The 18,553-nt window shown below is 37.7% G+C and overlaps 1 protein-coding gene across 2 annotated transcripts; it reads right to left on the bottom strand.

Moving 5' to 3' along the window:
- Positions 1–326: 326 nt before the first annotated feature.
- On the bottom strand, positions 327–16,864 carry RCN2 (reticulocalbin 2). Of its 2 annotated transcripts, none has more exons than XM_004276346.4 (7): positions 16,503–16,864; positions 16,017–16,122; positions 13,258–13,454; positions 6,079–6,192; positions 2,685–2,781; positions 1,674–1,816; positions 327–1,153 (listed from the first exon to the last, which is right to left on the bottom strand). In XM_004276346.4, exons 1-7 carry the CDS (start codon positions 16,668–16,670, stop codon positions 1,001–1,003), a joined length of 978 nt encoding a protein of 325 aa, XP_004276394.1. In that variant the 5' UTR covers positions 16,671–16,864; the 3' UTR covers positions 327–1,000. The 2 variants fall into 2 exon arrangements, with proteins under 2 accessions (XP_004276394.1, XP_033296035.1); XM_033440144.2 differs by having other exon boundaries at positions 1,674–1,813; positions 16,503–16,850.
- Between the last annotated feature and the right edge of the window lie 1,689 nt (positions 16,865–18,553).

Here is an 18,553-nt window from a genome sequence, read left to right as displayed (position 1 = left end):
ATAACTAACCAGCTCTACTGGTGATTTCAACCTGTGTGGTTCTTATGATTATTTCTAGCCCCAAATAGCAAGACCACATTTGCCACAATAGCAACTGAAATGTGTCAGGTGCACATTCAATTATAATATGATTCTTTTATCTAGAAAAAAAAAAGGCAAAATAAGAATATGCAGCAAGAATATAATTTAACAGAGTTTTGAGAACATTCACTCCCCAAATAAAATACAGGAATGGATGAGGTGAAGTAATGTATAATACAACAAAACTTTTGCTAAATTCAAGGTTTACGTGAAAGATTAAAGAAAAACAAACACACATATAAAAAGATAGGACATTTCATTTTTAATCAGTCAAAAAAAAGAAAAGAGTTCTGGACAATGTCAAATTCCACTCACCATAATGCTATAGTTACACATTAAATATAATTACTATCTATACATATGCAAAAATATAAAGTTCTATTTCATACAATAAAACCTTTTATAGAAACCATTTTAAAATTAAGCAGAACTTCTCAACATTAACATGTGAGGCATAAGTCCTTCTAAGGTTCCTTTAAAGGTTTTAAAACAAAAATGCTAAAACTAAACACAATGTCCTTCTGTCAGTTCCCAAATTAAATCTACTTAAAACAAAAATTGATAGCTCAGTCATATACTACTTAAATAATATTGTTCAGCCATCTCTAGAATCCTCCATTTTTTCAAGTATGGAAACAGAACTCAAATATTCCATAATACAGTACTAAACAAATGGAATATTTAGGAAAGACTATGTTGTCATATGGCACAATATTGTTTCATTTCTTCAATATGTTTTGAAATAAATATCAGGTTTTTGTTTTACATTTCTTCTAAAAGGCCAAAATTTTAATGTACATTAATCTTGACTGTGGTAAGATGTAAGAATGTAAAATATAACATCAACATTTTATCACAAAAGTAAAGCTGGTAACAAACTATAAAAGGAGCCAGTACTCTACTCAGATATACCCAGGGATTAAAGCTCATCGTGATAGAAATATTCATCCTGAAGCTGTCTGCCATAATCTGTGGCTTCGCTGGTAAGAAACAAGTCCTGGTTCTCCAGAATCTCTGCTTCAGACAGCTTTCTGTCACTATTCAAATCCACTTCATCAATTAGATGAAGAGCCTTTAAAATAAAACAAAACAAAAAGGTGTCAAGTGTAATAAGCATTTTCAGCAAGATGCTCACATTTTAATGTGATTTGATTTGTCAAAACCATTCAGGTATGCCAAGTACTCATTATTGTCTAAGTATCTAAAAATATTAACTATTGTGACCAGGTCTGTCTACGGAGTCTCTCATTACCTCCTTCCTTAATTTCTGCTGGGTTCTGCCTCCTCCCAACTCAAATCCAATTCAGGATATCTCAAAGTAAAGCAAAATTAATATAACTCATTTTGAGCCCCTATAGGTAAATACAAATTTTTATTATTCTATTGTGCTATCAGATTAATACATGATACAATCTTAACTTCTTTGTCTCCTTGAAAATCTAAAACAGATCATAGATTTAAATCAATAAATAGCAATGCATTATTCCTAAATAAATAACTCCACTACTTCTTTCTTTGGCTTAAGATTTTGAATTTCCTTTACTACCAGTACCACCAATTTGGGGATGAGAGAGTAATTCCGTAACACTTACCTCTTCTTGTGCAATGCCTTGATTGTTGGGTACTACCCAAGACAACAGCTCTTGGGGATCAAGCCTGCCGTCAGCATCTTTGTCATAATCATTCAGGAATCTATCTTTCTCAACGAGTATCCACTCTGGATCTTCATTTGCTGCTTAATATATTAAAAAAAAAAACCCCAAGAACATAAACATGCATATGCAAGAATATCACATGTATCCAATAAGTTTGGTATACCCCTAGAATAAAGGAAATGAATTAAAGCTCACCAAATAAAGGAGGCCCAAAGAAACAGAGGTACTTAACTGAAAAGTCCTGAAATAAGTATAAACTCTATAGTAATTTTCAAAAGTGATACTCAGAGTTTTAAAATTGTTGCTTATTATCACAAACTAGTAATTTTGGTAACTGCTGCTGCTTGTTCGGATACAATTTTCCCAAGTTTGAGCTAGGTAATGTTTTTACGTACATCATGTGACTAAAGCTTCCTGCGTGCTCTTACAAAGCAATGCCATGTGTAATTTTAAAGTGACATTCACAATAAGTGATGCTTTTAAGCAACAATTCTGAAAAGACAGCTGCTTTCAGAAAAAGCTGCATTTAAAAACTCCTCAAATTTCAAACACTCAGTAAGCCACCTTCCAGTCTTACTCCAGTATTTATAGGATTCTATATTTTCTTCTCTTTCAAGATCTACATGCAAGGGTACAGAAGTCTATTTAAAAATATCAACCTTTACTTCCTCACCCATTTGGATTAATGATTACATTGTATTTGTTTGAAAAGGAATAAAAATGCTTGGATCTAGATGTGGAACTAAAAGTGAGTAAAAACAGCATTCTCAGATAAGCTTTAAGTTCCTTTGTTTCCCTTGTATTTTACTAAACTTGGCAGAACAAGAAGGAATCAGGCCTAGTTCTTCTTCCATTTTCCTCTGTCAAACAGAACTCTCAATGAGCAAGACTGTCTTTCAATTTCTTTCTTCTTCCCCACCCCCTTCCACACATCCCCAAGCTACTTACTTGGGTCCCGCCTGTAGTCACCAAGAAATTCTTCCAAACTAACAAATCCATCACCATTTTTGTCATGTTCTTCTAAAGCCTCTTGAATGACAAATTCCTATTGCATGTCCGTTCACACACACACACACACACACACAAAAAAATTAGTCACAAAAGTTTCAATCCCACCACCATCTGAATCAATGCTACTACAGAACTTATTTAGGAATAATTATTTTGGTTGTCCATACGTGCAAGACAACCTTTCTAAACACTGGAATTTAGAAGCAGGAATAAAACCCCAAATATTAAGTAGCTTAAAATTCAACATCCTTAAGTTTCTATTATTGAGCACTCCACTGCACCCTCCTGAACAACCTCGGCACTAAACTCACACTCCTATTTTCTGCACATTACCCTCCTTCTGAAGAATGACGTATCTTACTACCTTTGTGTTCTTTAATTCCACTTTCCCTCAAATCTATTAACAACCCCAAAAGAACCGTTGTGTCAGATGTCTTTGAATAGAGCTGCTGTTCTACCCCCAGACCTGAAATGGGGCAGTCCCCTATAAAACCTCAACTTCCCTGCTTCTTCTTCTACCAATCTACCCTATCCACACCAGATGCCCCCAAATCTGTTCCTCACGCTTACCAAGGCTTCTTACCAACCACTCCCCTCTGACCCAGAGACCACACCCTTTCTCGTTATACTTGACCCAAGATGACCCATTTAATGGCCAGCTGCTTCAGTACTTCCCTTATTATATTCCTATATCCCCTTGTACCCTCTTCGTATTATGCCAATCCCCATCTAGTACAACAGACTCACTTCACTTTCTCCTTTATTCCAGAATCAGAGAAAGATACAAAAATAGAAACTAGTCCTTGTAAATTAATTTGCCATTTTGGTGGGGTCTCACTGCAGCTTCGAAGTCTATCTCTGCCTCACTTTCCCTAACATACACTCTACAGCTGTTTTTTGAAACCTCCATTTTCCTTGGGCCTCACCCTAACTCTCTCCAATACACTCTTGACAAAGACCCTCCTGTTTTTCTAAACATGGTACAGGTCTTCTGAAATGCTTCCTTGTTTCCCAGCATTGCATCCTCACCTTTAATTACCTCTATATATGCCTTTTCCTCTCATCATTTTAGGCCTTTGATCTCAGCAGTTAAAGCTCTCTCCCCCTCTTCTCTAGGGTGAAGCCCTCAGCTGTCTTCCTAGATCCCATACTACCCCGTTTCCTGAGTGCTTTCTTTCACTCTCCCAAGGCTCCAATCTCTTTTCCACTAGCTCCTTCTTCTATGCCTTTAAAAACATTCAAGTCCCCAATGACTATGCTGCACTCTTTAGCCACCATCCTGGTTTTTCTTTTCCTCTCATAGGTTATACCTTACTGTTCTCGTTTCCTCATTACCTACTGCCACCCAAATACCTTTCAATCTGGATTCTAGCATCACAACTATAATGAAATGTATTCTCAAAAGTCTACCATTCTAGTCAAACCCAGGGGCTTTATCTACATCTGTATGAAATAACACTGAAATACAAGTTGTTGGCGTTTTTAAAAATCAAATATTACAGATTTTATATATAGAAACCAGGGCATCTTAACCTGGATATCCAAAGATTGGTTTTAGAGAGAGGACCTGAGAATCTCTTGAAATTATAATCCAATACTTCACGTGTATGAGCATGGACATACATAGGATTTTTCTGGGACACAGTATACAGTTTGCATCATATTTTTTAAGGAGTCTGTGACCCAGTAAAAGAATCACTGATCAAAATGCTTATTCCTCCATTCAAGTAATCCTCTTGGGAAACAATAGTTTGCATATTTTTTAAGAAGTCTGTGACCCAGTGAAAGAATCACTGATCGAAATGATTATTCCTCCATTCAAGTAATCCTCTTGGGAAACAATAGACTTATTACAATAATGTTGCCTTGGTTAAAATAATTTTTGGAACTACGTGAATGAAAATATCTTTAAATTCCAAATTTTAATCCAACGTAGAATCACTTAGTTGATCTTGTACTCCTGCCTTTTCCTATATCAAACATATCCTTAAAGGGAAAAAGGGATACGCAAAAGCAATTAAGGTAAATAGGAATTAATGAAGCCGCTCTGAATGAGACACCAATTTATGGTCACACACCTTATATGCTGCCATCAAGGCCAACTCAGCACAAAGAACATACTTCCCCATACTGACACACCCCATTCTGCAATGGGCTTTCATTGTTACGCCAGCCCCAAACCTCACAGTCATCTCTGACTCTTGCCCCCCTCCCTTCCCGTGCTTAGTCAGTCAACATTCCTGTCTATGCTTTCTTCAAAATGTTGGTCAAGTCTAATTCATTCCATTGCCACCTTGTATTCCGGGGCCATAACACATAATGCCTAAATTATTTCATTGCTTTCATTGGTCATTTCCCTCCTCAGTCTTCAACTGTTCCTTATTCCTCAATCAAGATCCAACACCCTCTGCCTACCATGCTAGGGGGCTCAATTTTTGGCCCTAATTGGCCCTAATTAAACAAATTGTGCCAATGTTCTTAAACTAGGTCATGAAAAACATATCTGCAGCCTGTCTAACAAGGTAGCAGCATCTGACCATGACCCATTAAACAAAAAGCTACATCTCCCCTCCCTGAAATGTCCAGGGAACTAAGCCACATGGCTGGAGGCTGATGCCAGGCAACAGACCTCAATATAAATGTTTAGCCTATTTTTTAAAAGCCATGTCTTATATTAATCTTTACCCTCCAATACGATAGTTTCTGTTCTCAAGAAGCTTATCAAGTCATAGGAGGGACTTAATCAGTGTTAAATTAAACCTAGAGTCCAACAAAATTTTGAAGAGCTGGTACTTCTTTTAAGCACTAAAGGGATGAGAGGACTCATTATGCCTAAAGTTGCAAAAACATCATTAGTCATTAGCAGCTGCACTCCCTACCCTACCCCCACACACCCTATGAAAGGGGATCCAAATGTGATACATTTTCCCAGACCAAAAGTTTTCACAAGTGATGCTGTAAACTAAATAGGAAGTTCTAGTGTTACTAATACTGAAACACCAGAGGAAAGTCGGAAAACTACAAAAAGACAAGGAAGGCACTGAAGATAATGTGGTTATGAAACAGAAACTAGCCAGGGAAAGACTGATGCTCATATATGTTACAGAGATTAAAGAAAACTCATTCCTTACCTTCTTCCTCCCAATAAGCACACCCCACCCCACCCCACCAGAAAACCTCCTTCTTCCCACTCCTTATCTTAAGCAGGGAAAACTAGATCTTCCTGTCTCTCAAAATTCTGTTTGCCATACAATTCATTTTAATTACTTTGTAAAAGCAAGTTTTAAAGTTCTGGTCATTCAATAGTCATCTTGAAATGTTTCTTCCTTACCGTCATGTAATCAACTTCTTCAGGATGCTCAAAAGCAATAAATTCTTCAAGATTCAAACCAGGACCTGAATCCTGGTTAGCTTTTTCAAATCTCTTCTTGTCTTTTAAATGAAGCTTTGAAAATTAAATATTGAACACGTTTAAAGGTCTCATCCATACCATAACATCATTAAAAATACTTTGAAAAATACAACTATGTGAAATCTAAAGTACATTTACACCCATTATCATATTTTATCTTCACATCATCCCTCTGAAGGTAAGTTGGGCAATTAACAAACATTTATTAGAAGCAGTACAGAGACACAGGCTCTAGAGTCAGAGAAACTCAGATCTGAATTCCAGCAATGCCACTCACTAGCTTATTACTTAGGGCAAATTGCTTAACCTCTCTGGTCTCCTCACCTATACAACTGGGATAATCTGACACCAAAAGCAAAAATAAACAAGTGGGACTACATCAAACTAAAAGGCTTCTGCACAGCAAAAGAAACCATCAATAAAATGAAAGCTACTGAATGGGAGAAAATATTTGCCAATCATATATATGATAAGAGGCTGATATCCAAAATATATAAAAAACTTGTACAACTCAACAGAAAAAAACCCAAACAGTCCAACTAAAAAATGGGCAGATCTGAATAGACATTTTCCAAATACATACAGATGGCCAACAGGTAAATGAAAAGATGCTCAACATCATAAATCAGGGAAATGCAAATCAAAACCACAATGAGATATCACACCTGGCTGTTACAAAAAAGACAAGAAATAACAGGTGTTGGTAAGGATATGGAGAAAAGAGAACTCTTGTGCACTGTTGGTGGGAATGTAAATTGATGCAGCTACTACGGAAAACAGTATAGAGATTCCTCAAAAAATTAAAAATAGAACTACCATCTGATCCAGGAATTCCACTTCTGGGTACTCATCCAAAGAAGATGAAAACACTAACTCAAAAAGATATATGAGCCTCTATGTTCACTGCAGCATTATTTACAATAGCCAATATATAGTATGTCCAATCACGTAAGTTAGTTTACATGACGGGCATACACTGTCACATGCGTGCATCCTCTACAAGTGGTTGTGCTTTTGTGTACTTTATTGTACAATACTGTATACAGTACAGTAGTACAGTATCTTTATTTCAAGCCCAGGATGTCCGGAAGCAAGCGTAAAAGCAGTGGTAATGTAGCTGGTACTGCTAAGAAGCACCAAGCAATAACAATAGAAACAAAAGTGAAAATAATTGAGAGAGTGGAACGAGGCGAAAAGATGGAATTGGAGGCCCAGAGAAAGGATGAAGAGAGACAAAAAGAAGTAACTAAAGAACTGAAGAGATTCACGATACAGGAAATGGCAAGGGGATTTTCTTTATTTGAGGAGGCACTGTTACTTTTCGAGGCACAGGACCCAAACGTAGAATGGTACACGAAGGTTGCAGTAGCCGTTCAGAATGCAACCCAGTGCTACCGTGTCATCTGTGACAAGAAAGAAAGAGCTACTACCCAGATATCACTGGATCGTTTTTTCAAGACGGTAGATAGAATTGAATCCAGAAAGCAACCAGAACCTGTGGCATCAGCGTCAGGCGTGAGTGAAATTGCAGCTTGCCCTCCATCTCCTATTGCTGACGATCCTTCAGCTCTACCATCTCCCACCTCCTCTCCCTCCTCCAGTAAGTAACTCTTCTTGCCTGTTCACTCGATGCCAGCTGTATGCCAGCTGTTGTACTGTACTACTGTACTTTTCAAGGTACTGTACTGTAAGATTAAAAATGTTCTCTTGTTTGTGTTTATCTATTATTTGTGTGAAAAGTATTATAAACCTATTACAGTACAGTGCTATATAGCCGATTGTGTTAGTTGGGTACCCAGGCTAACTTTGTTGGACTTAACGAACAAAACAAATCGGACTTACGAATGGAACTCATTCGAATGTATGGGATTTATTATTCAGCCATAAAAAAGAATAAAATCTTGCCATCTGAGACAATATGGATGGACCTTGAGGGCATTATGCTAAGTGAAATAAGTCAGAGAAAGACAAATACCGTATGACCTCTTATATGTGGAAACTAAAAACACACAAACAAAAAACTCCCCCCAAACCAAGCTCAAGATACAGAGAGCAGACTGGTGGTTGCCAGAGGGGGGGAGGTGACAGAAATGGGTGAACTGTTTTGTTTTGTTTTTTAAATAAATTGAACAATTTATAATAAATAAGAAAAAAATCTCTGTTAAGCAATTGGGATGAGAATTCCTATCAAGCAATTAGAAACCTTAAGTATTAGGTATCAAACAAATGTTACATATTACTATTATTGATAGAAAAACTGAGATTAAAATGATTTGTTGAAAGGGATGTCAGGAAAACAGCTAAAATATGTTGAACTTGGATCCTCCCTGTTCTTTCTACAGTACTACACACTATCTTCTTTAACAATCTCAATAATTCTTTTAATGTCCCCAAAGCAATACATTTAGACTATGTATTAATTCTTGGTATGTCTACTTCTAACTATTTCTGGTCTTCAAAATGACTTTTCAAAAACAGGTTAACAGGTTTCAAAAAATAGTCCTTTAATGAGAATACTTTTGATAAATGTACATAATATTTGGAAGTCTACTCTCTGTAGGCTCTTTACAGTGCTAATTCTGTATGTCCAGATAAAACACATCAAAAGCTGAAAAGGGCCTATCTTGAGGTCGAGGTTAAACAATCATACCCTTTTCTACTTTCTCACACCCATCTTCCTTTTTTTCCCCCAAGAACACTCTGATAGGAAATCAAGAAGTAGCAGCTATTAGGGACAAGGCTGCTTTTAATGAATTTCTCAAAGGTAATTCTGTGATTAAGAGCCTTGGAAGCCAATAGTGGCATATTGCTAATCCTGCATAAATTCTATTTTGAGAATTTCTGGGAATAACTTTCTATAAACTTAAGTGTATTAAACTGCACATTTTTGAAAAAGTACAATTTCAAATATTTTAGAAGCTTTTAACTTATGTGATTCACTGTTGAAAAGAAATACTCTTTTTGGTTTTTTGGAATACTAGAGGTTAGGTAGCAGTCATTTACTGAAACACTAGTTCTTTTACGATGATTGATTTACAGTGGAGAGGCTCATTTCTTTCCCCAAAGAATTTGTCTTTTAAACATCCAGATTCCACTAGCCAGTTATATCCACCCAATCACGACAGGGGGAAAACACTGTTTCCAAATAGCTGTTTTAACTTAACGTTTCATAATTTTAAATAATTAGACCAAATAATTTACATGTTATGTGCAGGTTTAACATGGGGAAAAGTAGAAAAATAAGAACTTGAGGTATTTTGTTGAGTCAATCAAGTTCTTTTTGAATAAATCACTATTCAAAATACTAAGTGCTTAGATTTCCTTATGAAAGAACCCTTCAATTCAGAGCAAGAGGTCCACGTTTCAGCAGAGGGAGCGGAATTTGGCCAAATTTGCCTATGGAAAGAAAGGATCTCTTTCAACAGCTAAGATTTCTTTAAAAAAAAAAAAAAAAAAAAAAAAGGTATTTTCTGGTTTACATTTCTCAGTTTTAAAAATAAAATGAAATAATGTGATTTTTTAAAGTTTTAGTCATTTGAGGAACACAATTTAAGAGACTCATATTAAAGAAGCCAATACACTGAAAGACGTTTTTCAAAGTGGCAAATTTCTAAAAGAGAACGACAAAAGACTATCAGTTTCATAAAACCTCAACACTTTTCTCTTCTGTATAAAGACCTTGTGTTTTAGTCGAGAGTAGGAAGTACTATACACAGTAGTAAAAAGATAGAAACTACCATACTCGTTTAGTTTATATTGTAATAGAAACTTGTGAAGAACAAAACTGCCATCTTTTGGTAGACTAAAAATTTTACATGAGGAATTATGTAACCTGTGATACCAGAAAAAAAGCCTAGGTCTTATTCTGATTAACCACATGCAAGATAATATCTTATATAAATAAATGTTGCTTATACATGCACATTCAGCAGCTGGCTTTAGAAGTTAGAGCAATTGAGCTTCTGCCAGGTTGGTCCTCAAACTTTAATTATCCTGCTTAAAAGTGCTGACTATACTTGTTCATCAGATCATAAAGAAATGCTTTTTCAGACATTTCACTGCCTGAGAGGGTCATTATTCCAGGCTATCTCTATTCTCTATATGAAACATCAAAAATAAGATAAAATTCAGGTATCAAGTTGATTTTTGTTTATTATTAGGCTTCCATATAGAAACATTTTATTTTATTTAGATATCCAATTACATTTTATGATTATTTTATGGTATAATGTTTAGTCTGTTACTTCGATTAAGACCGATTCATTCTTCATCCTTGATTTTTTATTTTGAATAATAATGCAGCTGTGTCTGGGTTCATCTTTACACCCCACATCCACTTTTAGTGGGTTATATCTATATATATAAAAATCTAATAAAGTATTATAAATAGAACTTCATGCAGAGACATATTCCTGTGTTGTCAGAGAATAACCATTAGGACTCCCATTGAGAAGTGTTCATTTTAGGGATCCATAAATTCCTTTAGGCTATTAAGGTCCATCTAATTCATTCTTTAAAAGTAGAGTCTTATAATCAACATGTACTGAGTACCTGGGTGGGGAACATAGCATTAGAACCAGACGTCTTTTAAAAGAAAAACTGTTCATAAATACTTTATATTAACAAGTCATGTACCTCTTCAAAGTGAAGATTTTCTCCTCAACATCATGTATTATTTCATCCCACACCCCTAACCCCCAAAAGAATACAGATTTTAAAAACCACACACGTTTCTTACTTTTGATGGGATGCTAATTGAATCTTTTGAGTGAAAAAAAAAAATGGACAGAATCTAATTCTAGTTAAGATTTTAAAATACTGTATTTAACTTCTGTATTATTCTCTGGAAGGGAAGTCATAATATCATACCATGGTCTGGTTTTAGAAAAGTCTTGGAATGCGAATGATGCTTTTAAGATGAGTTAATTCCTATAGTAAAGGAGAATAACTAGTAGACAAATCCCAGATCTCATTATTATCATTTGTTTTCTTTTTAGCACTAAGTAGTGAAAAGACTGATTTGCACTCTTTTCAGTCTGCTGTAAGATGAAGACCCAAATAAGGAGAAAAAAAGGAGCAAAGACATTTTTCCCCTATATATTAAATCCTAACTAATCTAAAGCTGATATAGTTAACAAATGCTTAAACAACTTTCAAAAGCTGATTGTATATAAATATTAAAGATAAACATGTGAATCACACCTGCTTTCTTCAACAGTATTCTTTCAAATCAACATAGAAGAGTTTACCAGTCCAAATGCTACTCTCAATATTTATTACTGTTTCTCCATACTATTATCATTCCCATTTTTAGATATGAGGAAACTGAGGCATAAGGAGGTCTGACTTAAACTAAAGCTGCACCACTGTTAAGTGGTCTGCCTGAATGTGAAGCCAAGCAGACTGGATCCAAAGCTGGAGCTCTTAACCTCCACACCAGCGGTCTATGCATAGCATATGCATAATCATTAGCAGAGAAACAACCAATTTTGAGTTAGTGATGGCCTACCGAGTTCAAGTGGACAATATGATTCTATAATAAATAGCATATACACTGATAAAATATGGCCATGGTAAAAACTAAAAGGTAGATACTAATAATGGGATAGGTAAGTTAAGGAATAGAGGAGCCTCAAATGTTTTCCAAGCACCCTTGATTAATATTTTGGGACACAACATTTGCAACAAGGTGTTTGGTTTTATTTTTTCCACATACAAAAACTCTTTTAAAAAAAGTCTTTACTGCTCCTCTGGTGGCGCAGTGGTTGAGAGTCCGCCTGCCTATGCAGGGAACACGGGTTCGTGCCCCGGTCCGGGAAGATCCCACATGTCGCGGAGCGGCTTGGCCCATTAGCCATGGCCACTGAGCCTGCACGTCCGGAGCCTGTGCTCCGCAACAGGAGAGGCCACAACAGTGAGAGGCCCACGTACCGCAAAAAAAAAAAGTCTTTAAAATTACCTCTGAAGTACAACAGTATTTGAAATAGTAATTTCTCAAGCTTATAGTAATTTGTCTTAAAAAGTTCCTAGTAATTACTAAGTAAAAAGTCTTTAAAAGTTCCTAGTGGAAAAAAAAAAAGTTCCTAGTGATTCCTAAATATTGTCTTCCTCAACTCTGCTTAAGAAATATATTTCAACAAATTAAACAATTAGACACAACAGAACTCATAGTGATACTGAATCTTCAAAAATAAGTTATTTTAAATGGTGCAGCCACTATAGAAGACAGTATTGTAGTTCCTCAGAAAATTAAAAATAGAATTACCATATGATCTAGCAATTCCACTTCTGGATATATACCCAAAAGAATTAAAGGCAGGGCCACGAAGACATATTTGTACACCCACGTTCACAGCAACATTACTCACAACAGCCAAAAAGCTGAAGCAACTCAACTGTCCATTGATTGATGAATGGATAAACAAAATGTGATATATGAATATAATGGTATATTATTACCTTTAAAAGGAAATTCCAACACATACTACAACATGGACGAAACTTGAGAACGTTAAGTTAAATAAGCTAGTCACACACACACAAAAATGTTATGATTCCACTTATACTAGGTACCCTGAATAGTTGAATTCAGAGACAGAAAGTCGAGTGGTGGTTGCCTAACAATGTGAATGTACTAAACAATACTGAACTGCACACTTAAAAGTAGTTAAAATGTAAATTTTGTTATGTGTACCTTACCACAATTTAAAAAAATTTTAGTTATTTTATATAAAACTATGTGCTTAAAAATGGGAATAGGCCTCTACAGTCTTCTTAATATAATAATAAAACCAATTGTTCAATAACAAAAAAAAATAAAATACTGAGATACATATTCAAAATACACTAAAAAAGCAACCCTGGAAATGAGGACAAATGATGCAGCTGAGAAATACAGATGCAAGGATAACTGAAGTAGTCCAGAATAAGCGTCCTAAATCTGGCTAGAAAGGAAACCATCAAAATGACCACTGAAGTGAAACAGGTGATTGCCTAGAGAACAAAGCAATCAATCTATGACCTCAGGCCTCTTGTGCTCACTCATGCAGGAAGGTAAAGTGAACTGATATGATCAAAAGTTTGTGCACTTGTACTCACCTGCCTAAAAGACTCCTCTTCTGTATCATCCAGAGCAGTGTTCTCATCAAAGTCGATTACGCGATCATACATCTGAATATTGTATTCATCCCACGACACACTACCATCACTGTTTTTATCATATTCAACAAACTGTTGTTTCGCTTCTTGCATAGCATAATGTTTAAAAGACATTTGAATCCATGAACTGAGTTCACCTATGAGAATTTCCCAGAACACAATGAATGTGATAGTAATTCTGATACTTAAAACGAGTGAGAATTTCTAAACATTCTTTAAAAGAAGAAAAAAATCTTTAATGTATATAAATAGTGAGTGAGAACTGGCCTAGTTGTATTCATAGAAATAGGAGTAGGAGATGGGGAGAGCTGTTTGGAGTCTTAAGAATGTTATAATATGTGATCTACACAGAATGTAAGCTCTTTGAGTACAGAGAGTTTTGGTATGTTTTGGTATGTTTTGGAGGTACTCCAAATGCCTAGAAAGCACCTGGCTCAACAAGTATTTATTAAATAAACTACCAATTGGCCAAAATAGCACTTGACTTTTAAAACATATTATCCAAAAAATTGTAGATAACTTTTGCTAATTATCACAGATATCTCAGGAAGCACAAATATTTGAATAACTGCCCATTTATTTTAATATGTATTGGAAAAAATAGTGTTCTTCATTTATGAAATATAAAGTTTTCCTTTAAAATACATTTTACATTAAGTTGAATCAAGACTATATTAAGGAAATAATAGATAAGTAAATAGGGCCTAAATTGTGAAAAATGTACTCAAGTGACTGAAGTTTGAGAAATATTGTTACAGTACATTCCCTTTAACTATGTCATAAAGCATCTGGAGGAAATTTTAAAAAGTTATGGGTAGCAATTATGATTTATGCCCTTTTTATAATAGCTGTCTGTCTTAACTGGGTACCTGAAGACATAGGGGAAAAGTTTCTAAATCGCAAATGTCCACCTTCAGATGAACTTTTAAAAATCTATCATAGAAATATTTACTATACTGCATTATAGAAAAAAGGGGGGGGAAGAAAAACATAAATATTTGCAAGGAAGCAAGAGTACGCATTTGGTTTAAAGATAATACACCATTTGGTTTAAAGAGTGGTACTCCTCTATTGGTTTGGGGGAGGTCAGGTGAATAGAAAAGTAAAGACACGTCTCTCCTGAAACTCTAAATCAGGGCAGAATAATTATGGCAACCATGTATTGAACAATTATTATATATCAGGTCCTCTATATACTTTGTCTCTAATCTTCAAAACAAGGCAATTATAATAATTGTTTTACAGTTCAGGAAATTGAGGTTAGGAATTGAGGACTCACGGCTAGTAAGTAGCAGAGTCTAGATTCAAACCCATGTTTGGCTTCAAAGCCCAAACTGAACTTAGCTGTCTCTCAAGAACCTGAGTCCAGTCCTGGCCCTTAAAGTGCAAATAAGCAAAATTCCCTGAACAGTCCTCAAGTGGAATGATCATCATGGCTTAACAGAATACAGAACAAAACAAAGGTCAGACACAGGGGTTCATACTTCAGCTCTGCCGTAAGGAATAAGTTTACCCTCTCTAGGTTTTGTTTTCTCATCTATAAAATGAAGATTTGGACTAAGTTCCTTTTAATTTTAACTTTTTAAAAAGCTTACTATTAAATATTTGAACACATGTAGGCCCTTACAGATAAATAGCACCAAGTCTTCCAAATCAACTTGTTTTATGTGCTCTCTAGTGTAACAAAAGATGGACCTATTCTTATTGGATAATTAGTCTAAAGGTTCTGTTGTTTAAGTACAAGGAACAAAACCTTAATATTCCTGAGGGCACCAATGTGAATACTTCATTGACAACACATCTTGAATTTACTAATCAGCTTATAATTCTCTCTCCAGCAACTTCATTCTTCAGATGCTGAACAGTATTTAAATAAGAGTTATAAGAAAACAGCTCCTGAATTTTTGTTGAGGATCAACTTGGAAAGTTGATCGGGTTCATCACACGAATTAAGCAATGAGGTGAGGCAGATGCACAGCAATTTATTTGGAATATTCTTTTAAGAATCTGTGCATTTCATTTCTGACTCTAGAATCTACCTAAGAGCACTCACTTTGTTTTTTGTTTCTTTGTTTTTTTAAGTGAAGGATATTAAAGACTGAATTAAGTGCAGGAGATATGGGTTCTAATCCTGGCTTTGCCACTCATGGAAGCAAGGCACTTAATGCCTCTGGGCTTCAGTTTCTTACAAAAAGAGGTGGACATAATGATTCTAAGGCCTCTATCAGTTATAATAATTTGTGATAAACATAATTCACATGCAACAGGTCCTTTTCTACTTGCTTATAAAAAGAAGCAAGATGTTAAGATTCTAATGAAGCATATATCAAAAGAGCTATAAACCACTTAATGCCTTAAGAAGGTTTTTAGCATGTTTCTCTAAAGTGAATCATGTTGATATTGATAAAAAGTCATGTGAGGAGCAGGGCGTTTGCTCTAGGTGTGACTTGCACATACCATGTAGGGTCAGTGATGTTTATATATTACTGGAGAAAGCACTAAGTGTTAGTTGGTATCCTATGTCTAAAGATTTCCAGGTATAAAACCTACTCACCATGTCCTTTTTTCCCTCTCACACAGTACCTGTAATTGATTGGAACACTAGCAATCTACACTCAACAGACACCCTGCTTAAATGTTTGTATTTCTGTCTCCTACAAAGGGATGTCTCCATTGTTAGTTGTGTAGGACGTCCTTACTTTCGGTGAGAAAGCCATCTGAGTCCAAGTCAATTTTCTTTATGATTGACTTCAGTCTTTTGTGTTGCTCTTCGGGGGTGAGTTTAACATATTCATCGACTTCTTCCTTTGGGGGGTAAGCGATATACAGGGGGTGGTCAAGCATTACTATCAGGAGGGCAAAATGGTGGAGAAAAATAGAGCTACCCTCGCCGAGGGCTTTTGGGGTGACCCACACCTGCTCTCCAAGGCCCCTGCCCCCTACACAACCTCAGTGATCCTGCCTCTTGTAGGGAGGGTAGAAGGGATCCGGCTCCTCGGCCGCGCTATTTTCTCAGCCTTACAGCCCCCGGGGTCCACGGGAGAGTGAGCTGCGCCCCGCCCGGCCCCCATTGTCAGGCTGCCCCGGCCAGGCCTTGCCCAGCTGCCCCCTTTGTCCCGGGACAAAGCCCGCGGCAGCCGCTCTGCGAGGCCCGGCCCTCCCAGCCCCCGGCCTGGCCGCCTCACCTGGCTGCCCAGCAGCGCCTCGCGGTCGTAGTCGGCGCGGTGTTCTCCCCGTGGGTAGTGCAACTCTTCGGCCTCCCCGGCGCCGGCTGCCGCGGCGCACAGCAGGAGCAGCCCCAGCGTGGCGGGCCTCGGGCCCAGCCGCATCGCGCCGGCCAGCCGCGGACACATAGAGAGGTGAGGAGGGAGGCGGGAGGGGTCTCAGGCCGGCGGCGGCGCTCAGCGGGCGGCCGCAGAGAGGCTGCGCGCGGTACGTGGGGAGGGTGGAACCGAACGTGAACAGGGCCGTGGCCTCCGTTCCTCGGGTGATCACTGGCTGAAGCCCGAGGGACAACTGCGGTGATGCAGCAGGCAAGGCCGAGGCCTATATAGCCCCGGCGGAGGGGCGGGGCGCCAGGCCGCGCCGATGATTGGACCGCACGGCGCTGGGGCCGGGCCGCGGCGATGTGGCGGTCTGCTGCGGGCCCAGCGGCTACAGGAGGCTGGCGGTCGGGGCCGAGAGGGGAGACCCCAGGAGGAGCCTTTCCTTGCGCCACGACGCCCTCTAAAAGACACGCCCCCCCACCCCCGCCCTGTCTCTTTCCGTCAGCCTCGTTCCTACCAGAAGCCCCCTGTCCACTCCGTGTGTCCGACCCGGTTTCCATCAATAAGAAAGGCTGGAGATTTGGGTGAAAATAATACAGTACCTAGGAAAATCTTTGTTTTTGCCAGTCTTTAATGTATCACTACTTATTTATTTGACCAGAGAAGGACGAACGAACCCAAGTACTTAAGCCAGATGTTTGTATGTGATGCTCAATTTCGCGACTTACAAGTTCTGTGACCTTCGCCAAGTTACTTGGCCTTTGAAAACCTGTTTGCTCATTTATAAAATGATCATAGTAATAAGACTATCTTAAAGGGTTATTATGAAGATTAAATTAAGATAATATGCATTTAAAACAGTACCTGGCACATATGGTAAAGTGTTCAAGAAATGTAAGCTTACATCATGCTGCTAGAAAAGCAAAAGATGGTTGCGCAAAAGGAATAGTTCAGTAAGTACCTAGGTAATCCTTTGCAGATAGAATGCATGTGCACGTGGTTTTTATTCCATGTCCACCTACAGTTCTATGTGATTTCTGCACCTCATCCCAAGCACACTAAACTCAAAGTAATTTGTAGGCTGCAGCTTGAGCCCTTTTCTTTCATTGATTGGTCCACTTAAGATCAGGCCTTTTCACACTGAAGAAAAGGCTTTCTGGGTCCTCTCACTTCTCACAGTCTCTATTTGGATTGGGTGCAAGAATTCTGCTCCAGACTGAAAAACTGAATGGGCACAGATTGGACAAATTTCCTGGGTCAGGCTGGAATGTTATTTTTTAAATCAGAGACCATTGAAAAGTTTAAAGAACAAAGAGTAAGTTCAGTGGAATCTTTCCAGTGTTATAAAGATCAGCACAGAATAAAGTTTTAAGTTTCAGAGTGTAAATATAGGCAACACTTCAGGGTTGATTTCTCTAAAACAAACAATTAAAAAACAAAAAAGAAAAGAAAAACTTTTATCCTTTTTTTTTTTTTTTTTTTGAGGTATGCGGGCCTCTCACTGTTGTGGCCTCTCCCGTTGCGGAGCACAGGCTCCGGACGCGCAGGCTCAGTGGCCAGGGTTTACGGGCCCAGCCGCTCCACGGCATGTGGTATCTTCCCGGACTGGGGCACGATCCCGCGTCCCCTACATCGGCAGGCGGACTCTCAACCACTGCGCCACCAGGGAAGCCCAAGAAAAACTTTTAACACTTTTATCACATTTTAATTTTAACTTTAGTTCTGGGCTTTGAGGCAGTCTGTGAAAAAAGAAGGACTAATGTCACAACTCAGCTTTGCACGTATTGTTCTCCAATAAGCACAAGGTAAAATTTGACCAGCTCCTGTTGTGATTCCAATTACAAAGGGTAGGATACAAGATATTATGGAAGTTCTTCTGAACTCAGGATCTCCCCAGATAGAGGCTTTGGGGCAAAGGAGATCTAATGATATCTAAAGAGGTGCTGTTGGAGTGAACAGCATAAATGTCT

The sequence above is a fragment of the Orcinus orca genome, chromosome 2 (assembly GCF_937001465.1).
Source record: "Orcinus orca chromosome 2, mOrcOrc1.1, whole genome shotgun sequence".
NCBI classification, from domain to species: domain Eukaryota; kingdom Metazoa; phylum Chordata; class Mammalia; order Artiodactyla; family Delphinidae; genus Orcinus; species Orcinus orca.
The sequence above is the reverse complement of the archived record's forward strand: the minus strand, read 5'-3'. Positions and strand labels throughout refer to the sequence as shown.